Raw genomic sequence first — 17615 nt, 5'->3', positions numbered from 1 at the left:
TATAATTTTTATTTGATTAGCTACAAGTTCTCTGTCATTTCAATTATCTGTATGATGTCCTTTCTTTCCAAAAATATTCTCTGCTTTTATTGACCATGAGCAGTTAATGTTTCTTAAATCTTTATTAATCATGTCTCCTATAACGAGTTGATTTTGTATTGACCTCATTTTTTATGGATTAGATTCAAGTTGGATGGTTACAACTCAAACAAAATTTACCCATTTTGAGGATTTCTCATCCTTTTCATGTTTTTTATTCTTATTTAATACATATGTCTGTTTCTGATTAAAAAAAAAGGAAAAAAGAAAAAAATTGCACATTTTGAGGTCTGGAGATATGTGTGTGTAGGATAAGCATTGTTAAGTTACAATGAGGTTGGGAGATGTATACTAGTACTGGTTATTCTCATGCATAGTAGCATGTGCAAAATTAGTATTCTTGTGCTTTAGGTTTTGTTTTTTATTTTTTCCAATAATGAAAAAAATTCACGTTACTAGTGATTTTGTAGTCCTGTTAAAAGGATTTTCATTCTATCTTTTATGCCATATGCTATGCTTAGTGATTGCCATTTTTAGGTTTACACTAGTCAAGCTTGTTGTTTGGTTTTGCTCCCTAGTTTTGTAAGAGTTTTTTTATGACTACCTCTCTATTATCATAGTTTTCGATTCTCACCCTGATAATTTATAAACAGCTTCTTTTGGTTCAAGATGGAAAACTATACGGACGAGATCCTATCTTTGCTGTGATTTGTAGAGCTGCAGCATTGCCTGAAGTTGTGAAGAACCATGATATTCAAAAGAATGAATTTGTTGTGCAATTAGGGCAGGTGAGTATCCTTATCTTTTGTTCAATTGTGGTTGCTGTTCATTGTTGCTTTTCTTAGGATATTAAGAGGGTTTGGTTGAAACTTTTTGAGCTGCTGTATTCTCCAAGTTGTTTGGGAAATCTGGGGAATGTTCCAGTCAAAGATACCGGGTGTTTATTTTATCATGCTTGGTTAATATTCGGCCTTTGAGATATCATTGTTCAAATGCATCTTATGTTGGGTCTGTGTGCAGAAGACGTGGGAAAGTACCCTTCTTCCAGTTTCTTGAGCAAGATGATTCTAATATCTGCAGTTTGTTCTTTTTTCCTGCAGTTAGTGATCAATTTGCTTAAAATCCTGTGTACAAATGCTGCATGGCAAAGGCGTAAGCTTGGGAAAATTTTACAAGATTGGCGTGTTATCTATGTACAGGTTTGTCCTATATATCTTTGAAACTTAATGCAAATTATTTCTGTTGATTGTTTCCTCTATTTCTCAAACATCTTTAATCGTCTTCTATTTGCTCTTCTTTCTGAATCTACTGAGTACGTTTCATCATTCTCTTTTAAGGCAATGTATCTCATGCTTTACTTATTTTAAAATTTTTTAAAAATAAAAATAAATGCATTCCATCCTTCCCTTACATCAAACTTTCCCATCCTAATTTAAGTGAGTTGTTTTAAAGGCTGACTAGCTCATGTTAACCATGGCTAGATCTAGGGGTCTTTTTTCGCCTTTCTTTGGTGTGCATGTGCATGCAGATGCATGTATTTGTTTGAAGGGTCTCTTATCCTACCTTATTTTTCATTTGTCTTTCAGTATATTTCTGTTTCCTATTAAAGAAACAATCATAGTCACAGATTGTCTCCACATATTAGCAGACTCTTGATAATGATGACATGCTTTGCCCCATAGAAACATGCTTTTTCATGTGAGAATATATTTTCAGTATCTGATAATATAAGGAAATAGTTTGATGTTATTTTTTTTTTTTGATAAGTAAAAAAGAAGTGCATTAAAGAAGAGGCATAAAGCCACAAAGCATACAGGGGGTATACAAGGCAGCTTAGGCCTCTAAAAACAACAAAACCAGAAAAAGATCACCTTCCCTTACGTGGATGTTATCCACTCCAAAAAGCCTATAAGGGAGAGAGACTCTTCACCTAAATACAATTTGGCCTAGCTCCATAAATTACAAACAAAAAAATTCTTTAGTTTCTGGATATTCAACATACCCCCCCTAAAAGCTAATCTATTCCTCTTCTTCCAAACTGTCCAAAAAATACACAACGGGATGGATTTCCAAACTTTTTTCCTTTTCTTCCCCACAAAGGGGCCCTTACAACTAGTTAAGACCTCCTTTACAGTTTTTGGAAAGACCCATTTTACATCTACTAACCCAAGAACAATATCCCACAAAGCTCTAACCACTATACAGTGTATAAGAATATGATTTACATTTTCTTCTTCACAACCACACAAAAAATAGCAATTAGGAAGTTGCAACCCTCTTATCTGAAGCCTATCCAGAATAAGAACCTTCCCCCATGTCGCCTCCCAAGCAAAGAAAGCGACTTTAGTTGGCACCCAATCCACCCAATACACCCTGAAGGAAAAACGGTATCATTAGGATTGGCCAGTAGACTATAAGCTTCCTTGACCCTGAACTGACCATTTCTTCCTCGCCTCCAAAGAACAGAATCTTCCTCCAAAGAAGGCCTATGACCCCTTAAAGCATGGAGCAAATCCCCAACCATGTCCAACTCCCAATTATTAAAGTCCCTCAAAAAATTGAGATTCCAACCTCCTTGACCAGAATTTTGATCCCACATTTCCTCAACCGTTGCATTCCTATGAATAGCCATAACAAAGAGATGAGGGAAACAATGGGACAGCGCTGTATCAGTACACCAAATATCTGTACAAAATCTGATTTTGGTGCCCTTCCCAACTAGCAACACCATGTTATCCCAACACTAACTAGATTCTTTCAAGATCTCCTTCCAAACCCCTATTCCAATTGCCCCATTAGCCTTCTTTGACCTCCATCCAAGACCCTCTTGCCCATACTTCGTTGTGATCACTTGTTTCCAAAGATTATCTTCGTCACAAGCATACCTCCATATCCACTTACCAAGCAAGACTTTGTTCAACAGGGCTAGCTTCCTTAGGCCTAGCCCACCCTTGTTCTTGTCTGTACAAACCACCTCCCATTTAACTAGATGAATTTTCCCCTCCAAGTTTCCCTCCCCCCACAAGAAGTCCCTTTGCACTTTCTCTAGCCTTCTAGCAAAAATCTTGGGCATTCGGAAAATAGACATTTGGTAGATTGGCATACTAGCCAAAGTGCTTTTTATGAAAGTGATTCTCCCCCCTTTTGAAATATACTGCCATTTCCAAAGCGCCCCCATCCCACATAGAAAGAGCCCTATTAGGAGCCCCTAGAGGAAGACCCAAATATTGAGAAGGCAAGGATCCCACCCTGCAGCCTAACTCTACTGCCAACTCTTCAATCTCATCCACCTCACCAACTGGGATAATTTCACTTTTGGCTAAGTTAATCCTTAGACTTGAAGCAGCTTCAAACCAGAAGAGAATCCAACTTAAGTGAGTTAGGTGTTCTTTGCTTGCCTCACAGAACACAAATGTGTCATCAGCAAAGAATAAATGGGAGATGTTCAAAGTGGATCTACTACCACCCCGAATACTACACCCTGATAAGAATCCCCCCTCCACAACTCTCCTGATGAGAACATCCAACACTTCCATTCCCATAACAAAGAGGTAGGGAGAAAGGGGGTTTCCTTGTCTAAGCCCCTTAGTGCTTGAGAAAAAGCCAGTTGGCACCCCATTAACCAAAACTGAGAATTTGGCTGAAGACAAGCAACTCCACATCCACCCCAACCACTTAGACCCAAAGCCCATTTTTTGCAACACCTTCAGCAAAAACTTCCAATTGATGCTGTCATAAGCTTTCTCGATGTCCAATTTGCAGATAAGCCCCTTCTCTTTTCTTTTCTGCCACGAATCTATCACCTCATTTGCAATTAAGGAAGCATCAAGAATTTGTCTTCTCGTCACAAAGGCATTCTGGGCAGTGGAAACCACTTTTCCAACCACTTTCTTAAGTCTGTTAGCTAGCACTTTAGCCAACAATTTATAAAGCCCCCCCAAAAGGCTAATAAGTCTAAAATCTCCAAGATCCTTAGCCCCACTTCTCTTAGGAATCAAAACCAGAAAAGTATTGTTGAGGCTCTTAAGAAAAGAGCTATGCTCATGGAACTCCCTAAACATTTCCAAAATCTCCTTTTTAGCAAATTCCCAACAGCTTTGCCAAAAGGCCACAGTAAAACCATCCGAACCAGGGGCTTTGTCCCCATTCATCTCCATCAAAGCTGAATGTACCTCAGTCTTTGAAAAAGGAGTCTCCAAATTCTCCGCTTCTTGTTGACTGATCTGATCAAGTTGAATCCTCCCAATATCCTCCTTCCATCCCATGTCTTCTAAAAGCAACTGCTGGAAAGCGTTAACAATTCCTTCCCTCACTTTCTGCTCCTCTGAAAGCCACTCCCCATTAATTTTAACTCTGTCCAAGGAATTGTTTCTACGATGGGCACTTATCATACGATGGAAAAAGCTCGTGTTTCTGTCCCCCTCCCTTAACCAGATTTCCCTTGAAAGTTGTCTCCAATGAATTTCCTCCAGAAGCACCCACTTTTTATAACTTTCTTTAGCTTCTTTTTTTAACTCTGTTTCCTCCACAATCAGGCTTCTCTCGCTTTCCACCCGGTCCCAAAACTCCACTTGTTGTAGGGCTAAATTTTTGTTACAGTCCAGCCTCCCAAACACCTCTCTATTCCATACTTTCAATTTCTATTTGATTTCCTTCATCTTAGTAGCCGATCTAAAGCTAGCACTGGCTTTGATCTCGATCCTCCTCCACCATCTTCGAATAAGGTCTTTGAATCCCTCAACCTTAAGGCACATGTTTTCGAACCTGAACGGAGAAGGGCCTCTTCTTATCCCACCCCCCACTAGAAGGACTGGGAAGTGATCAGAAACTGGCCAAGGCAACTTGCTCTGGATAACTCCACTAAATTGGTCTAACCAGCTAGGGGACACAAGAAATCTATCCAATCTAGCCCATGACTGGTTATTGTGCAGAAACCGGCCTAGTTTGATGTTATTATTAATTAGTAAATTTTAGACATCATTAATTGTTAAAAAAATTAGACACTGTTGATGATATGGGGATTGATTAGTTTGTTAGTGCTATAAGCTTTCTTTTTCTTTTCTATTTGTGCACTACTTGTATACTTCATTTGTACATGGGCTGCACCCCTTTTTTTTTGTTATGTGCCCATTCTAATGAAATTATCCTATCTATTAAAAGAAATTAATTATTGAACAACTATCCAAGACGATGTGAGGGATTATCTGCAGGGTTGTCATTCTTTTGGGACTTCTGAGAGGAGTTTGAATGCCGCCTTTCTTGTTTTGATCCTTAAGAATGATGGGGTGGAGGACTTTAGATATTTTAGGTCTATTAACTTGGTGGTCTGTTTGAATGAGGTTTTGGCTTAAGAAAGTCGATGGAAAGTTGGCTTGAAAGCATCAGAATGTTTTCATGGAAGGTAGCTAGGTTTTGGATGTTGCTCTCATTGTTAAGGAGGCTATTGTCTCTAGGTCCAAAAGCTTAAGGTCAGGGGTAGTGTGTGAATTAGATACTGAGAAAGCTTATGACCATACGAATTGGGTTTTTTTGCTTTCACTTGAGTCATTGGATCAAATTTTAGATTGAGACCTTGTTGCATTATTGAGTCCTTTAAAAGTGGTAGATGGTTATAGGACCAATTGATTTAGGTGGTCTATGAAAAAGGGTTGTTCTCAGTGATCATAAATATTTTTTCAAGTGGGTCATTTTTTTTTTTTTTTTAAATGGCTAAAGAGATTTTGATACCAGGGTATGGTTTATGATTGAGCTTTTTCATTTAGGAGGCAACGTGGGAAAAGATTCTTATAAGATATCAACTTATGAAAAGAGGTTGGAGTTTTATTTGTAAGTTTTGCCTCTGCAAAAGGATGTAGAATCAGTTACAGATGTTCTCATCTATTACAAGTTCCTAGCTGTTGAGAGTCCTAGGTCCTTGGTCAATTAGAGATTTGTGTGCAGTTAGCATATTGTTTTTGTTTATGTCTGTTTTTGACAATTTGGAAGGATCTCAGTGAAAGCACATTCAAATGTTTTGAATTGTAACTAGTGATGAAATTTATTTTCTTTTTTTCTTTTTTTTAAGGCATTATTTATGTGTTCTAGTGGGGTCATGGGGTTTCCCAATCTTTCTTTGATTTTGTAGATAGTTTGGGTTATGGAAGGTAACCTCCTTATGAATCCCTTTTATTTTTATTTTATTTTATTTTTTCCATTTTGGCCCTTTGGAAAGTGTTTCAAATTCCCATTTGGTACATGATTCTTTTTAGTAAAAAGTATTGTGAAGGGTATTTTATTTATTGATATTTCTATATAAATATTCAAAGTCATGATGGGAAAAAGTTATGGGATTGAGATTAGTTTATAAAGACTATACTGGATAGGTAGCAATGTGGGAAAGATTGGAAAACACTCAATGGAGCAGAGTATATGGTTATGGTTGTAGATACTGAAAGTGAGAAAAATATGAGATGTTTTGAAGCTTGAGAGTTGCACCTGCTTGTTTGACTGCATCCTGCTTGTAGTTCATAGCCATCTAAGCTAAAAAAAAATATTTTGTAATGCGCCAACTTTCTTTTACCCATTCAACATTGTTGTAGACCAAATAGTGTCTGTCTATGTTCCTTCGATGTAAACATTCAATTCTTTGATGTCAGAACTTTCTGCACTTGTTATATGTTCCAGTGGTGCAGTGTCTGGATGCTCCCTTCATTTTGTTAAATTGATATTATGTTGTTTTATGTTTATATCAATCCAGGTGAACTTTTTGTTGGTAATGAAGAAAATATCAAGACTTATACAATTCATGCATTTTGTTCTTGTAACTGATGTTTAACAGTTAGAACTAGCTTTCAAAACGGAGTTTGGAGAAATGTCAAGCATTACAAATGAAGAGGTATGCTCACTGTGTCTCCTAACTCTTTAAGTCCTTGAAATAATTTAAAACTGAATTGACCTCCACTCCTTGTATTCATTTCTAAAATACAGGATGAGAACAATGTTGTAAATGAGGAAAAATGTATATATAGCATTAATTTTTTATGATTGGTCTAGAATAATCGCTGATATAAAAAAAAAGATCTTTTGTTTCTTTTTTAATGGTTTGGTCAAAAAGATATGTGTTCTATTACAGTTTGTTTGCTTTTGCAGAATGTGTGCGTAAAATTATCCAAACACATCCTCATTTGGGTAGAGGAGCAAACATATTGGATAGCTTCTCGTTTTCTCATGTTGGGGTTTGAACTGGAACTGTATTCCCCCAGTGAATATTGCATGGTATACTGGTATATTTATGTGGTCTTGATCAAGCTTGCAGAGAAACATCATCTTAAGATGGTGATGAGCAATGACACTGGTGAGTGTTAATTCATCTCTGTTTTACATGTATGGTATTTTATAAAAAGTACATAACATTATCCATTTTTCAGTTGTACATAATAATATCCATTTTTCAGTTGTACTCATGCACAGATGTGAGCTGGATCACCATTATATGTTGTCATCTAGAGGCCTGTGCCTAGAAACTATGGAGATAAAATGAAAAGGGGAGAAAATTAAATAAATTTTTTTAAAAAAATGAATGAATTTTTCTTAACATTCTATATATTGCATTCTCTTTGGATGATGAGAATTTTAACTAGTGAAGGCATTTGCCTTGATTAGTTATCTGGTCTGTGCAACTTTGGGTGACGCGATCAAACTAGATTGAATATCCTGGATGGTATATCAGGAAAAAAGAAAGGTAGAATACCCTGGATGGTGGTTCTGGTTCCTTGTGCCTGCAAGCAAAAATTATGTTTAGGAATAGTCCACAGAGATTTTTTTGGTGCAGAAGTTTCATCCAGCTTACAATACTTTGTACTTGTTACATAGGTAAACGGAAAGGGAAGAAAAAGAGGGATTCCCCAAAAGATGTGGCGAGGGATTACCAGATCCCACCTGCGGTCTTGTTTCTCCAGTGCCATATATCTCTTGCTGAAGGGCTCACAATGGTATGGCTTTAAATTTTTTTTTTTAAATACTTAGGGCATATACGATGCTCTTAAGGAAATACTATTAGGAAATGAATGAGGAAAGAATTTCCCTCCCTGCCTTAGCAAGTGTGTATGAAAGAAGACCTTTCAAACTTGGTCACATATAAATTATAGTTGTGAGAACAGATCCTACCCGCTCTCAGCTTTTTGTTTTGCGTCATTATTGCCAATTCGAATATCTTATTAATCAATTGTCTTCCAGTTGCTTGCTGCTCTGAGGAATGAAAACAGGGTTTTTCAAAGTTTGGGCCCTTTCAATACTGAGCATGAGGTAACTTTTATTTTATTGACTTTGTGTATATATCTCTAAATTGTATATGTTTAACCATGATGAGAAATCATGCTAATACATCCATTATCCAGCTGGTTGATGCCAATTTCAATTTTCTTCCCATTTCAAGTAATTCACTTGGCTTGACAGAACAAAACGTGTTCTTGCCTAAGGGTATATTGAACAACAGCACTTTCAGAAACCCTCCCCCAACATTATGTTACTTTCTTAAGAATTAAATATTTCACTAACATTCCACCCCCAGAAGCTGGTTGCTCTGTATTTCAGTAGCTAGTTATCTGCTTAGTGACATTATTTTTTCAAAGAAAAGCGTCATTGTTTGTTTTCATCTAGTTTATTACCTTTTCCCTTTCGTCAGATATTCATTCAACACTTTGAGCTTCTACAGCAAGCCTGCATTCCTGATCACATTTCATACCTCTCATTCAAGGATACTACAGCCTATGCTCAATTCTCTGTAAGTCTTCAATGGCAGAAAATATTGTATTCATTGTTTCCACTTTTCATGACCCTCTGTTGCATAAACTCTAACCACCTCTCTTTCCATGCCCAGACCCTAGTCATGTACAATTACTTCAAAGATGCTCTGAGGCTTGCAAAGGAGCTTAGAAGTAGTTTCTCCAATGACCCAGACAGAATGGCTGAACTCCGAAAGATAGAGCAGGTTGCAGAACACAATGGCATAGCTCTAAACGTCATCTGCCGGGTAGGAGCCCTCGACCCATCCCTGAAAGTCTCCTTTGAGTTCAACCACCATCCTTACTTTGCTACCGCCGTTGTGAGGAGGTCTTGAAGGTGCTTTTTCATCATCTCCCATCAATTTTGAAAACCCTTATAGGTTCCCAAAGCATTTGTAACATTCTATTTTTATCCGATTAATTTTCCCAAGCTATTTATTGAATGAATGTGTAATTCGCAGAGGAAGAAATAAGCAATGTTGTTGATGTGAACTCAGAATCATTTATTGAGAAAGAATATATTAAAAACTGAGTTATAGAGAAAGTTGAAGAACCCTAGGGCCATTCTAAAGTTATGATTGATGAACAGAACTTTCATTGCAGGAAGAAGGCAAGGAACACCCCCCAACCCTATATACTTCATCAACTTCCTTCAAATCATTGATGTCAAATTCTCAAAACAGGTTTTTTTCTGAAAAAAATATCATAAAATTGTTCTTAAATTTTGTTTTAGAAATTGTCATAAAAATGTTTTTGAAAAATGTTCTCGGTTGTTCTCAAAAAACTATTTTTGATAATTGTTTTCAAAAATGTTCCTAAACAGGCCCTAAATCCTCCAAAATCAGTGGGGGTGCCACAGTTCAAAGTGCTGATCTCAGCAGTTGATTAGGACAGCAAGTATGATAATACAACAGACCAATGCGCCTCCATTGCTTATAAGAAGCTCTAAGGAGATGGAAGAGAAGATAATTTTGACTTATTCAAAGAATATCGGTTGTCAAGTAGTGAATGTGGTTCAACTTTCTCTGACAACTACATGCGAATTTTGTATTAGGTTCTTAGGGTGTGCTCACGGCAGTGAGATGGTCTCATTTCATTTGTCCATAACATACATGCTTTGCCTTGGAGCTTCTCTAACCACACCCAAAGTCAAACGTTGAATACATTCAATAAAAATTTGGTAGTTTGTAGTTATTAATTGAAACTTGAGGAATAATTTGGTTGATTATGACCATAATTCAGCTAGTGAATCATACAATTTGTTGGATTTTTTCTCAGCCATATTTAGGTTTTATTTAGCAAAACACTATAAATAATTTTTAAAATTTTTAAAAAACATTTCTTAATTTTTTTAAACATTTAATTCTTTAAAAAAAAAAAAAAAAAACTAAAAGCATTTTCAAAAAGTGGACTCTGAACACGGGGAAATGCTCGTAGAAAAAAAAAACTTTTTGATTTCTTTCGAAAGAGGTCTTGCTAAAATTTTCTTCATTTTCAACTTTTTTTTATTCAATGAAATTTAAAATGTATTTAATAATAATTTTAAATATTAAAAAAGTTAAAAGCCGTTGCTAAACGGAATCTTAAATATAAAAGGTTGAAATGACTTAAATCTTCTTTATTCCTATGACATCTTAACCCCATCCTCCCCATTTTCTTTCCTTTTCCTTCTTTTTCTTCCTTTCCTTATAAAATGGAGATTAGTGAGTCCCCATTCCCATAAAATATGGTACACGTCCACCCACCTGGACACATGCATTTGCTTAGCCACGCCACGTGCAGGCTCCACAATCCCCTTTCAACCATCAAACTTAGAATTGACAATATGACTAGACTTCCCAATTCGACATTGTGGATATCACACAGCTGTTTTCAATTATTTGTTTTTATTTTAATTTCCAAGGGCACTATTGGAATATATTCGGAAGATGTCACGTGGTCTAAACAAGATCCAGCTGGCAGGTCAGGCCTGTTCCACGTGGAGCATTTCTGTAATATGCTGTCTCTTCTTGAAATACCCCTTGGATCCAGCATATATTACTACAAAAAATAGGAAAAATGCTACTTGACGGTTAACTTGGCCGTGCAATGGTACAATTATTATTATTGAAATTGAGAGCTTATTTGAAAACATGATAAAAGAGAAAAAAAAAATATTCAAAGTAAAATTATATATATTATAGAACATCCTCCTTATCTATAAAAATAAACATTTACATGATTAAATATTTTTAATGGTTCATTTATAATATCAGGTGTATTTTATTGGATAGATATATAAAAAAAATACAATTAATAAGATGACGTTATTAAGCTCAATTTTATTTTTTATTATTTTATTATTTTTTATTTTTTTACTTTGATAGTTGATTTAGATCTTATCGTATATATTCAAGTTTGGAATTTGATATGTATTTAAGGATGGTATCTAGGGATGACATCAACTACACCTCATTTATTCAAAATAATTTTCATCATTATCTTATTAAAAAAAATTAAATAAGACGGGATATGTATGAGAAATTCTCAGATCTATCCCATCATGTTTTACTTTTTTTTAAAAAAAATACTTTAATATTTTTTAATTACATTAAAATAAATATATTTTATAAATAATTAAATTATTAATTTTTTATAACTTATTTTATTGAAAAATATTTTATTTATTATTATTATTATTATTATTATTATTATTATCTCTATATTAAAAATAAAAAAATAAAATTTAAATTAAATTAATTTTATATATAATCTGGGTGAGACAAGTCAATGTCCAAACTCATCTCGAGTTTTCAAAAAAATCCAAAACTCGTTTATTTAAATTTCAAACATGTTCCATTATGAGTGGACCAAACGAGTATTAAAAAAACTCATCTCATTGTCATCTCAATACGTATCCCTGATATCTTAGGTTAATAACTCTTTAAATATTACTATAAATTCACTTCTTCCTTTTCTTTCTTAAATAAGTGTGTATAATTTTGAAGGGTATAAATGGATTAATGGAATTAGTTAGCTACTTTATCCCATTCATCAATAACAATTTTGAATATTATTTTTTTCAATTTTAATGCGCCTCGAATTGCTAAAAAATGGGTGACATGTGACATGTCATATAAATGAAGGATAGCTTCGTGACTGGGACAAAATGGGACTTTTCTCAATAGTATAGTAATTTAAAAAAGTTATGCTTAAATTATTGTAGTAGAAGAAGTTATTACAAATATATGGTAGTTTTTGCCACATAGGAGAGAGAAGAGAGGGTGAGAGAGGAGAGAGGAGAGAGGAGATAGGAGAGAGGATGAGAGAGGAGAGAGGAGAGAGGGTGAACGGATAAATTTTTTTAAAAAAGGGAACTCGTCTCTTCAAGAGACGAGTTCCATGAAAAAAATATATATATATATATTTTTTTAAAAATATATATTTTTTTTAAAAAATTCCTATTTACTCAAGGGAACTCGTCTCTTCAAGAGACGAGTTTCATGAAAAAAGACAAGGGAAAGACGAGTTCCCAGGGAAAAAAAAATATTTTTTTTTAAATATATTTTTTTATTTAAAAAAAATCCTAAATTAAATTTTAAAAAAAAAATTTCCTAAAGGAACTCGTCTCTTTGGGAATTTTTTTTTTAAATATATTTTTTATTTAAAAAAAATCCCAAATTAAAAAAAAAATTCCTAAAGAGACGAGTAAAAAAAAATTTTTTAAAAAAAATATATATATATTTAAAAAAAAAAAAATTTCCTAAAGGGAACTCATCTCTTGAAGAGTCAAAAGACGAGTTCCATGGGAAAAAATATATATTTTTTTTAAATATATTTTTTGTTTAAAAAAAAATCCCAAAAAAAAAATTTTCCTTTTTTTTTTAATTTGGGATTTTTTTTAAATAAAAAATATATTTAAAAAAAAATATTTTTTTTCCCACGGGAACTCGTCTCTTCAAGAGACGAGTTCCCTTTAGGAATTTTTTTTTTTTTTAAATATATATATATATATATTTTTACATGAGAACTCGTCTCTTCAAGAGACAAGTTCCCTTTAGCAATTTTGAGAAATTGTTTTTTTATTTTTATTTTTTTTAATATATATATATTTAAAAAAGAACTCGTCTCTTGAAGAGACGAGTTCCCTTTGGAATTGTTTTTTTTTTTTTAAATAAAAAATATATTTTAAAAAAAAATATTTTTTTCCCATGGGAACTCGTCTCTTGAGTTCCCTTTAGGAATTTTTTTTTTTTAAATATATATATTTTAAAAAAAAATATATTTTTTTTTACATGGGAACTCGTCTCTTCAAGAGACGAGTTACCTTTAGGAATTTTGAGGAATTTTTTTTTTTTTTTAATTTGAGATTTTTTTAAATAAAAAATATATTTAAAAAAAAAAATATTTTTTCCCCAAAGGGAACTCGTCTCTTCAAGAGACGAGTTCCCTTTGGAATTGTTTTGTTTTTTATTTTATTTTATTTTATTTTATTTGGGATTTTTTTTAAATAAAAAATATATTTAAAAAAAATATTTTTTTTTTCCGAACTCGTCTGAAGTAGGAATTTTTTTTTTAAATATATATATTTTTAAAAAAAAAATATTTTTTTTTACATGGGAACTCGTCTCTTGAAGAGACGAGTTCCTTTTAGGAATTTTGAGGAATTGTTTTTTTTTTTTAATATATATATTTTAAAAAAAATATTTTTTTTTTACATGGGAACTCGTCTTTTTTTAAATATATATATTTTTAAAAAAATTTTTTTTTTTTACATGGGAACTCGTCTCTTGAAGAGACGAGTTCCCTTTGGAATTGTTTTTTTTTTTTTTTTTTTTTTTTAAATTTGGGATTTTTTTAAATAAAAAATATATTTTTTTAAAAAAATATTTTTTCCCCAAAGGGAACTCGTCTCTTCAAGAGACGAGTTCCCTTTGGAATTGTTTTTTTTTTTTTTTTTTTTTTTAATTTGGAATTTTTTTAAATAAAAAATATATTTTTTAAAAAAAAATATTTTTTCCCCAAAGGGAACTCGTCTCTTGAAGAGACGAGTTCCCTTTGGAATTGTTTTTTTTTTTTTTTTTAATTTGGGATTTTTTTTAAATAAAAAATATATTTTAAAAAAATATATTTTTTTTCCCATGGGAACTCGTCTGAAGTAGGAATTTTTTTTAAAATATATATATTTTTAAAAAAAAAATATTTTTTTTTACATGGGAACTCGTCTCTTGAAGAGTTCCCTTTATGAATTTTTTTTTTTTTTTAATTTGGGATTTTTTTTTAAATAAAAAATATATTTTAAAAAAAATATTTTTTTTTTCCCATGGGAACTCATCTCTTAAAGAGACGAGTTCCCTTTAAGAAAATTTTTTTTTATGGGATTATTTTTAAATGAAGAAACGAGTTCTCTTTAGTTAGTTCTGTTTTTTTTTTTTTTTTTAATTTGTGAATTTTTTAAAAATATATATATTTTTTTTAATGGGAACTGTCTCTTGAAGAGACGAGTTTCCTTGAAGAATTGTCTTTTTTTTTTTTTTAATTTGAGAATTTTTTTACAAATATATATATATATTTTTTCATGGAACTCGTCTCTTGAAGAGACGAGTTCCTTTTTTAAAAAAAATTTATCCCTTCACGCTCTTTCCTCTCTCCTCTCTCCTCTTTCCTATCTCCTCTCTCCTCTCTCCTCTCTCCTATCTCCTTTCTCCTCTCTCCTATGTGGCAAAAACTATCATATATTTGTAATAACTTCTTCTACTACAATAATTTAAGCATATCTTTTTTAAATTACTATACTATTGAGAAAAGTCCGACAAAATGGGGGAGAAAAAGGAGGAATAATGGAGGAAGAGAGGCCATTAAATGTGGGGATCCTGGCCATTCCTTGGCAAAAGCGGTAACCACATCCATCCTGCTTTGCTATTAATACCACATATGCACGTCAAGAGCCCACCTTACTGTTTCTATTCACCTATGAAGTGTGATGTGATAAGTCTCTATTTCCATCTCGTCCAAAAGCTGTAAGCTATTTTTATGGAAGAAGAGATGTCGGATTCTCACCTTTGAAGGAATTCAAACTTTGGAGTTATAGGTTATCGGAAAAATACTAAGAAAAGAAAAAAAAATGAAAAAGAAAATGATTTTTTCATATTTGGTTGTCTTATAAAAAATATCATAGAAAATCAAATATAATTAAAATTAATTAAAAACTTATGTATTTTTAAATTATTTAATTTTTATATTAATGAGTTAAAATAAATAAAATAAGTTTGAAATAACAAAAAAATAATTTATCAACTTTTAATCTATCTTTTTATTTTCTTTCACTTTTTTTTTTCCTTTTATTTTTCCTTTGTATTTTCTTTCCGTTGTATTTTTCTTCAAATTTTCTAGGAACCAAACAGAACCATAATAATCACAATTAAGAAAAATCCTAAGAATTTAGAACGGTCAGTAAGGAGCTAAGAAATGAAAGGAAGGAAGGCATGATATTGAAATATACATGAATAAACTTCTCATGTTTCTAGGTGGTAATTAAGGAGCTCTTTTAAACTTTCTTTGAGAAAGGTGGTTCAAATATCCTTTATGTCGAATATGCCCCACTCCCCATGGCATTACGTGCTTGCACCATTGATAGGGACTACAATCTCATAAATGAAATCATATAAGTCTTTGCTATTGTTAATTGTAAAACCACCGGTATAATGAGGAATTAAGGGTGTAGTTGATGGGATGACAGGATGCTATGCTAGAGCTATGCCAACTCCCCATTTTTCATGTGACTGCATTCAACATATTTTTCATGTTTCAAAAGTTCAAGTTGGTAGAATTTTTATGGCTTGAAATCTATTTCCATGATGGTAGAGAACCTTCTAAAGGTTTTGGATTAAGACCTTATGATGGGAGTCAGGGAAAGATTCTTATGAGTACCTTGTTGATTTTTTGGATGTTGATATGGATACTTGTTGATATGTGAATATTTGATTTTTGAATATTGAAGATCTTTCTGACACTTGATTCTTATTGATTTGAATATTAGATATTATGTTGATGAATGATTTTCCTTCTTTTTTTTGGGGGGGACAAAAGGGGAGAAGGATGTTTTGTTGATATTGGATAGTGGTACATGAGTACCTATTTTTCATGTGTTGATGCAAATCATTTGTTTGACTATTTTGTTAAGAATTTTTTGTGAGGTGTATTGATATCATCTTATGAATACTTGTTGCTTCTAATGATTTTATTCATAATATAAAGGTGTTACTAATCATTATTATTTTTTAGTTTATTTATAGGATTTGTAGTACCTAAGGTATGAGGTTGAGTGGGTAAGTATGAGACTAGGTGGGACTTGCTTGTACTCATTCATGTTGTGAAATGATTTATCCCAAAATTGTCAAAGGGGGAGATTGTGAATGATTTAGCCGGTCGGCAATTTCGAGTTAAAACTCCTTAAGTGTTCTCCTAACTCGGTTTTCCCAAATCCTTTCTCAGATTACTTACCTAATAAAGAACTTCAAGGTGTTAAAAACACTTTGAGGTTACGGAATGTAGTTGAGGTAGTGGATGGATGAAATCAAATTAATTGGATTTTTTAAATGAATGAAAATCTATTAAGGCTTTAGGAGACTTAGGTAGCGATTTTTTTGGCTAAATATTTTTGCACCTTGTTTCAAGGTTGATCTAAATTTATGTATGATTAATCTATCTTCAATTGGAACAATTTCCAATCGTTGGATTAAGGGTTTTCCTTCCTATTTAAATCCAAAATTTTCATTATAGGGTTGGAAAGGATGCCAACAATCGTCACACACATCCATCATGCTCTTCTTCCATTCTTCCATTCTAAGTGTGGGTGTGGTTGTTACCTAAGAGAATCCAACCCATTTTGAAGTTCAAAAACAATTTTTGATTAGATATTTTTTTTCTTAAAGCATGGATTGATTCATTTGTTTCTTCCATCCACTCTCTTTATGGTTATTAGGTTGATGTAAAACTCATTTTCTTTTTGTGTGGATTCAAGCAGTTGAGATCAAATTTGATATGAATTCCAAGTATGCTCTAAAAGAAGAAGATGAGTAGTTGAAGTGGAAAGGTGTTAGGCAAGTGGTTTGAGCATCATTGGTAGACTTGAGTTAGGAAAACCTAGTTCTCAATTGTTGTTCTTTATAGTGGATGTTTTGGTTCTCTCATTGGCCCATGGTTTTTTTTTTAAAAAAAAAGATTTTTCGTGTTAAATCTTAATGTCATTACTTTATTCTCTTTATCTCTTCATTAGTTAATTTTCTTTGTGTTTATCTTGGCCAAGAAAATTACTAAGTAGATTAGTAGAGAATTTGAGCTAAAATTTGATTGTGTAATCCTTGAAATGGTTTAATAATTTTCAGCTTGGTTTTATTTGAAGTTAAGGGTATTTGGATTTGTATTTAAAGTATTGGAAGTTGATGAAAATTTTAATTGAGGAGTATTGTTAAATTTACATGTAAATTGTATTATTTTACTTGTTGGGAGAGTGTTGATGCATCTATTCTTTCATCTGAATTAACTTGTTTGTTAATAAAGAATTGAAAAGGAAAAATATAAACAATGAAAATTTCTAAGAGGAGAGAATCATTTTTAGAGAATTTTTTCAAATCGTTAATAACACTTATCCCTCCTCCCCCTCTTCCTTTAAGTGTAATCCATAATTGAGATTCACTCCCTTTTTGGATTCTTCCTTAGTTATTCTCCTCTTAAGCCTTCTCAAAATATTGTTGGGCCTCTTGTTTGCCATTAAAGAAAGCAAAAATTGATCCATTTCAATAAAATCCATGTCCATGAGGACTTTTAAATGGC

At 32.7% G+C, this 17615-nt stretch overlaps 1 protein-coding gene across 1 annotated transcript in view; it reads left to right on the top strand.

Annotated features, from left to right (window-relative positions):
• Positions 1–9354, top strand: part of LOC100250870 (uncharacterized) — a 42065-nt gene extending 32711 nt beyond the window's left edge. The window contains exons 9-16 of the mRNA XM_059740709.1: positions 693–827; positions 1140–1238; positions 6857–6913; positions 7168–7372; positions 7891–8009; positions 8254–8322; positions 8702–8800; positions 8897–9354. Of these exons, the coding sequence (XP_059596692.1) occupies positions 693–827; positions 1140–1238; positions 6857–6913; positions 7168–7372; positions 7891–8009; positions 8254–8322; positions 8702–8800; positions 8897–9136 (1023 nt within the window). The 3' untranslated portion in view covers positions 9137–9354. The remainder of the gene's footprint in view (positions 1–692; positions 828–1139; positions 1239–6856; positions 6914–7167; positions 7373–7890; positions 8010–8253; positions 8323–8701; positions 8801–8896) is intronic.
• Positions 9355–17615: the final 8261 nt, after the last annotated feature.

Source organism: Vitis vinifera, chromosome 11 (assembly GCF_030704535.1).
Source record: "Vitis vinifera cultivar Pinot Noir 40024 chromosome 11, ASM3070453v1".
Taxonomy (NCBI): domain Eukaryota; kingdom Viridiplantae; phylum Streptophyta; class Magnoliopsida; order Vitales; family Vitaceae; genus Vitis; species Vitis vinifera.
This window is presented reverse-complemented; position numbering and strand designations above follow the sequence as displayed.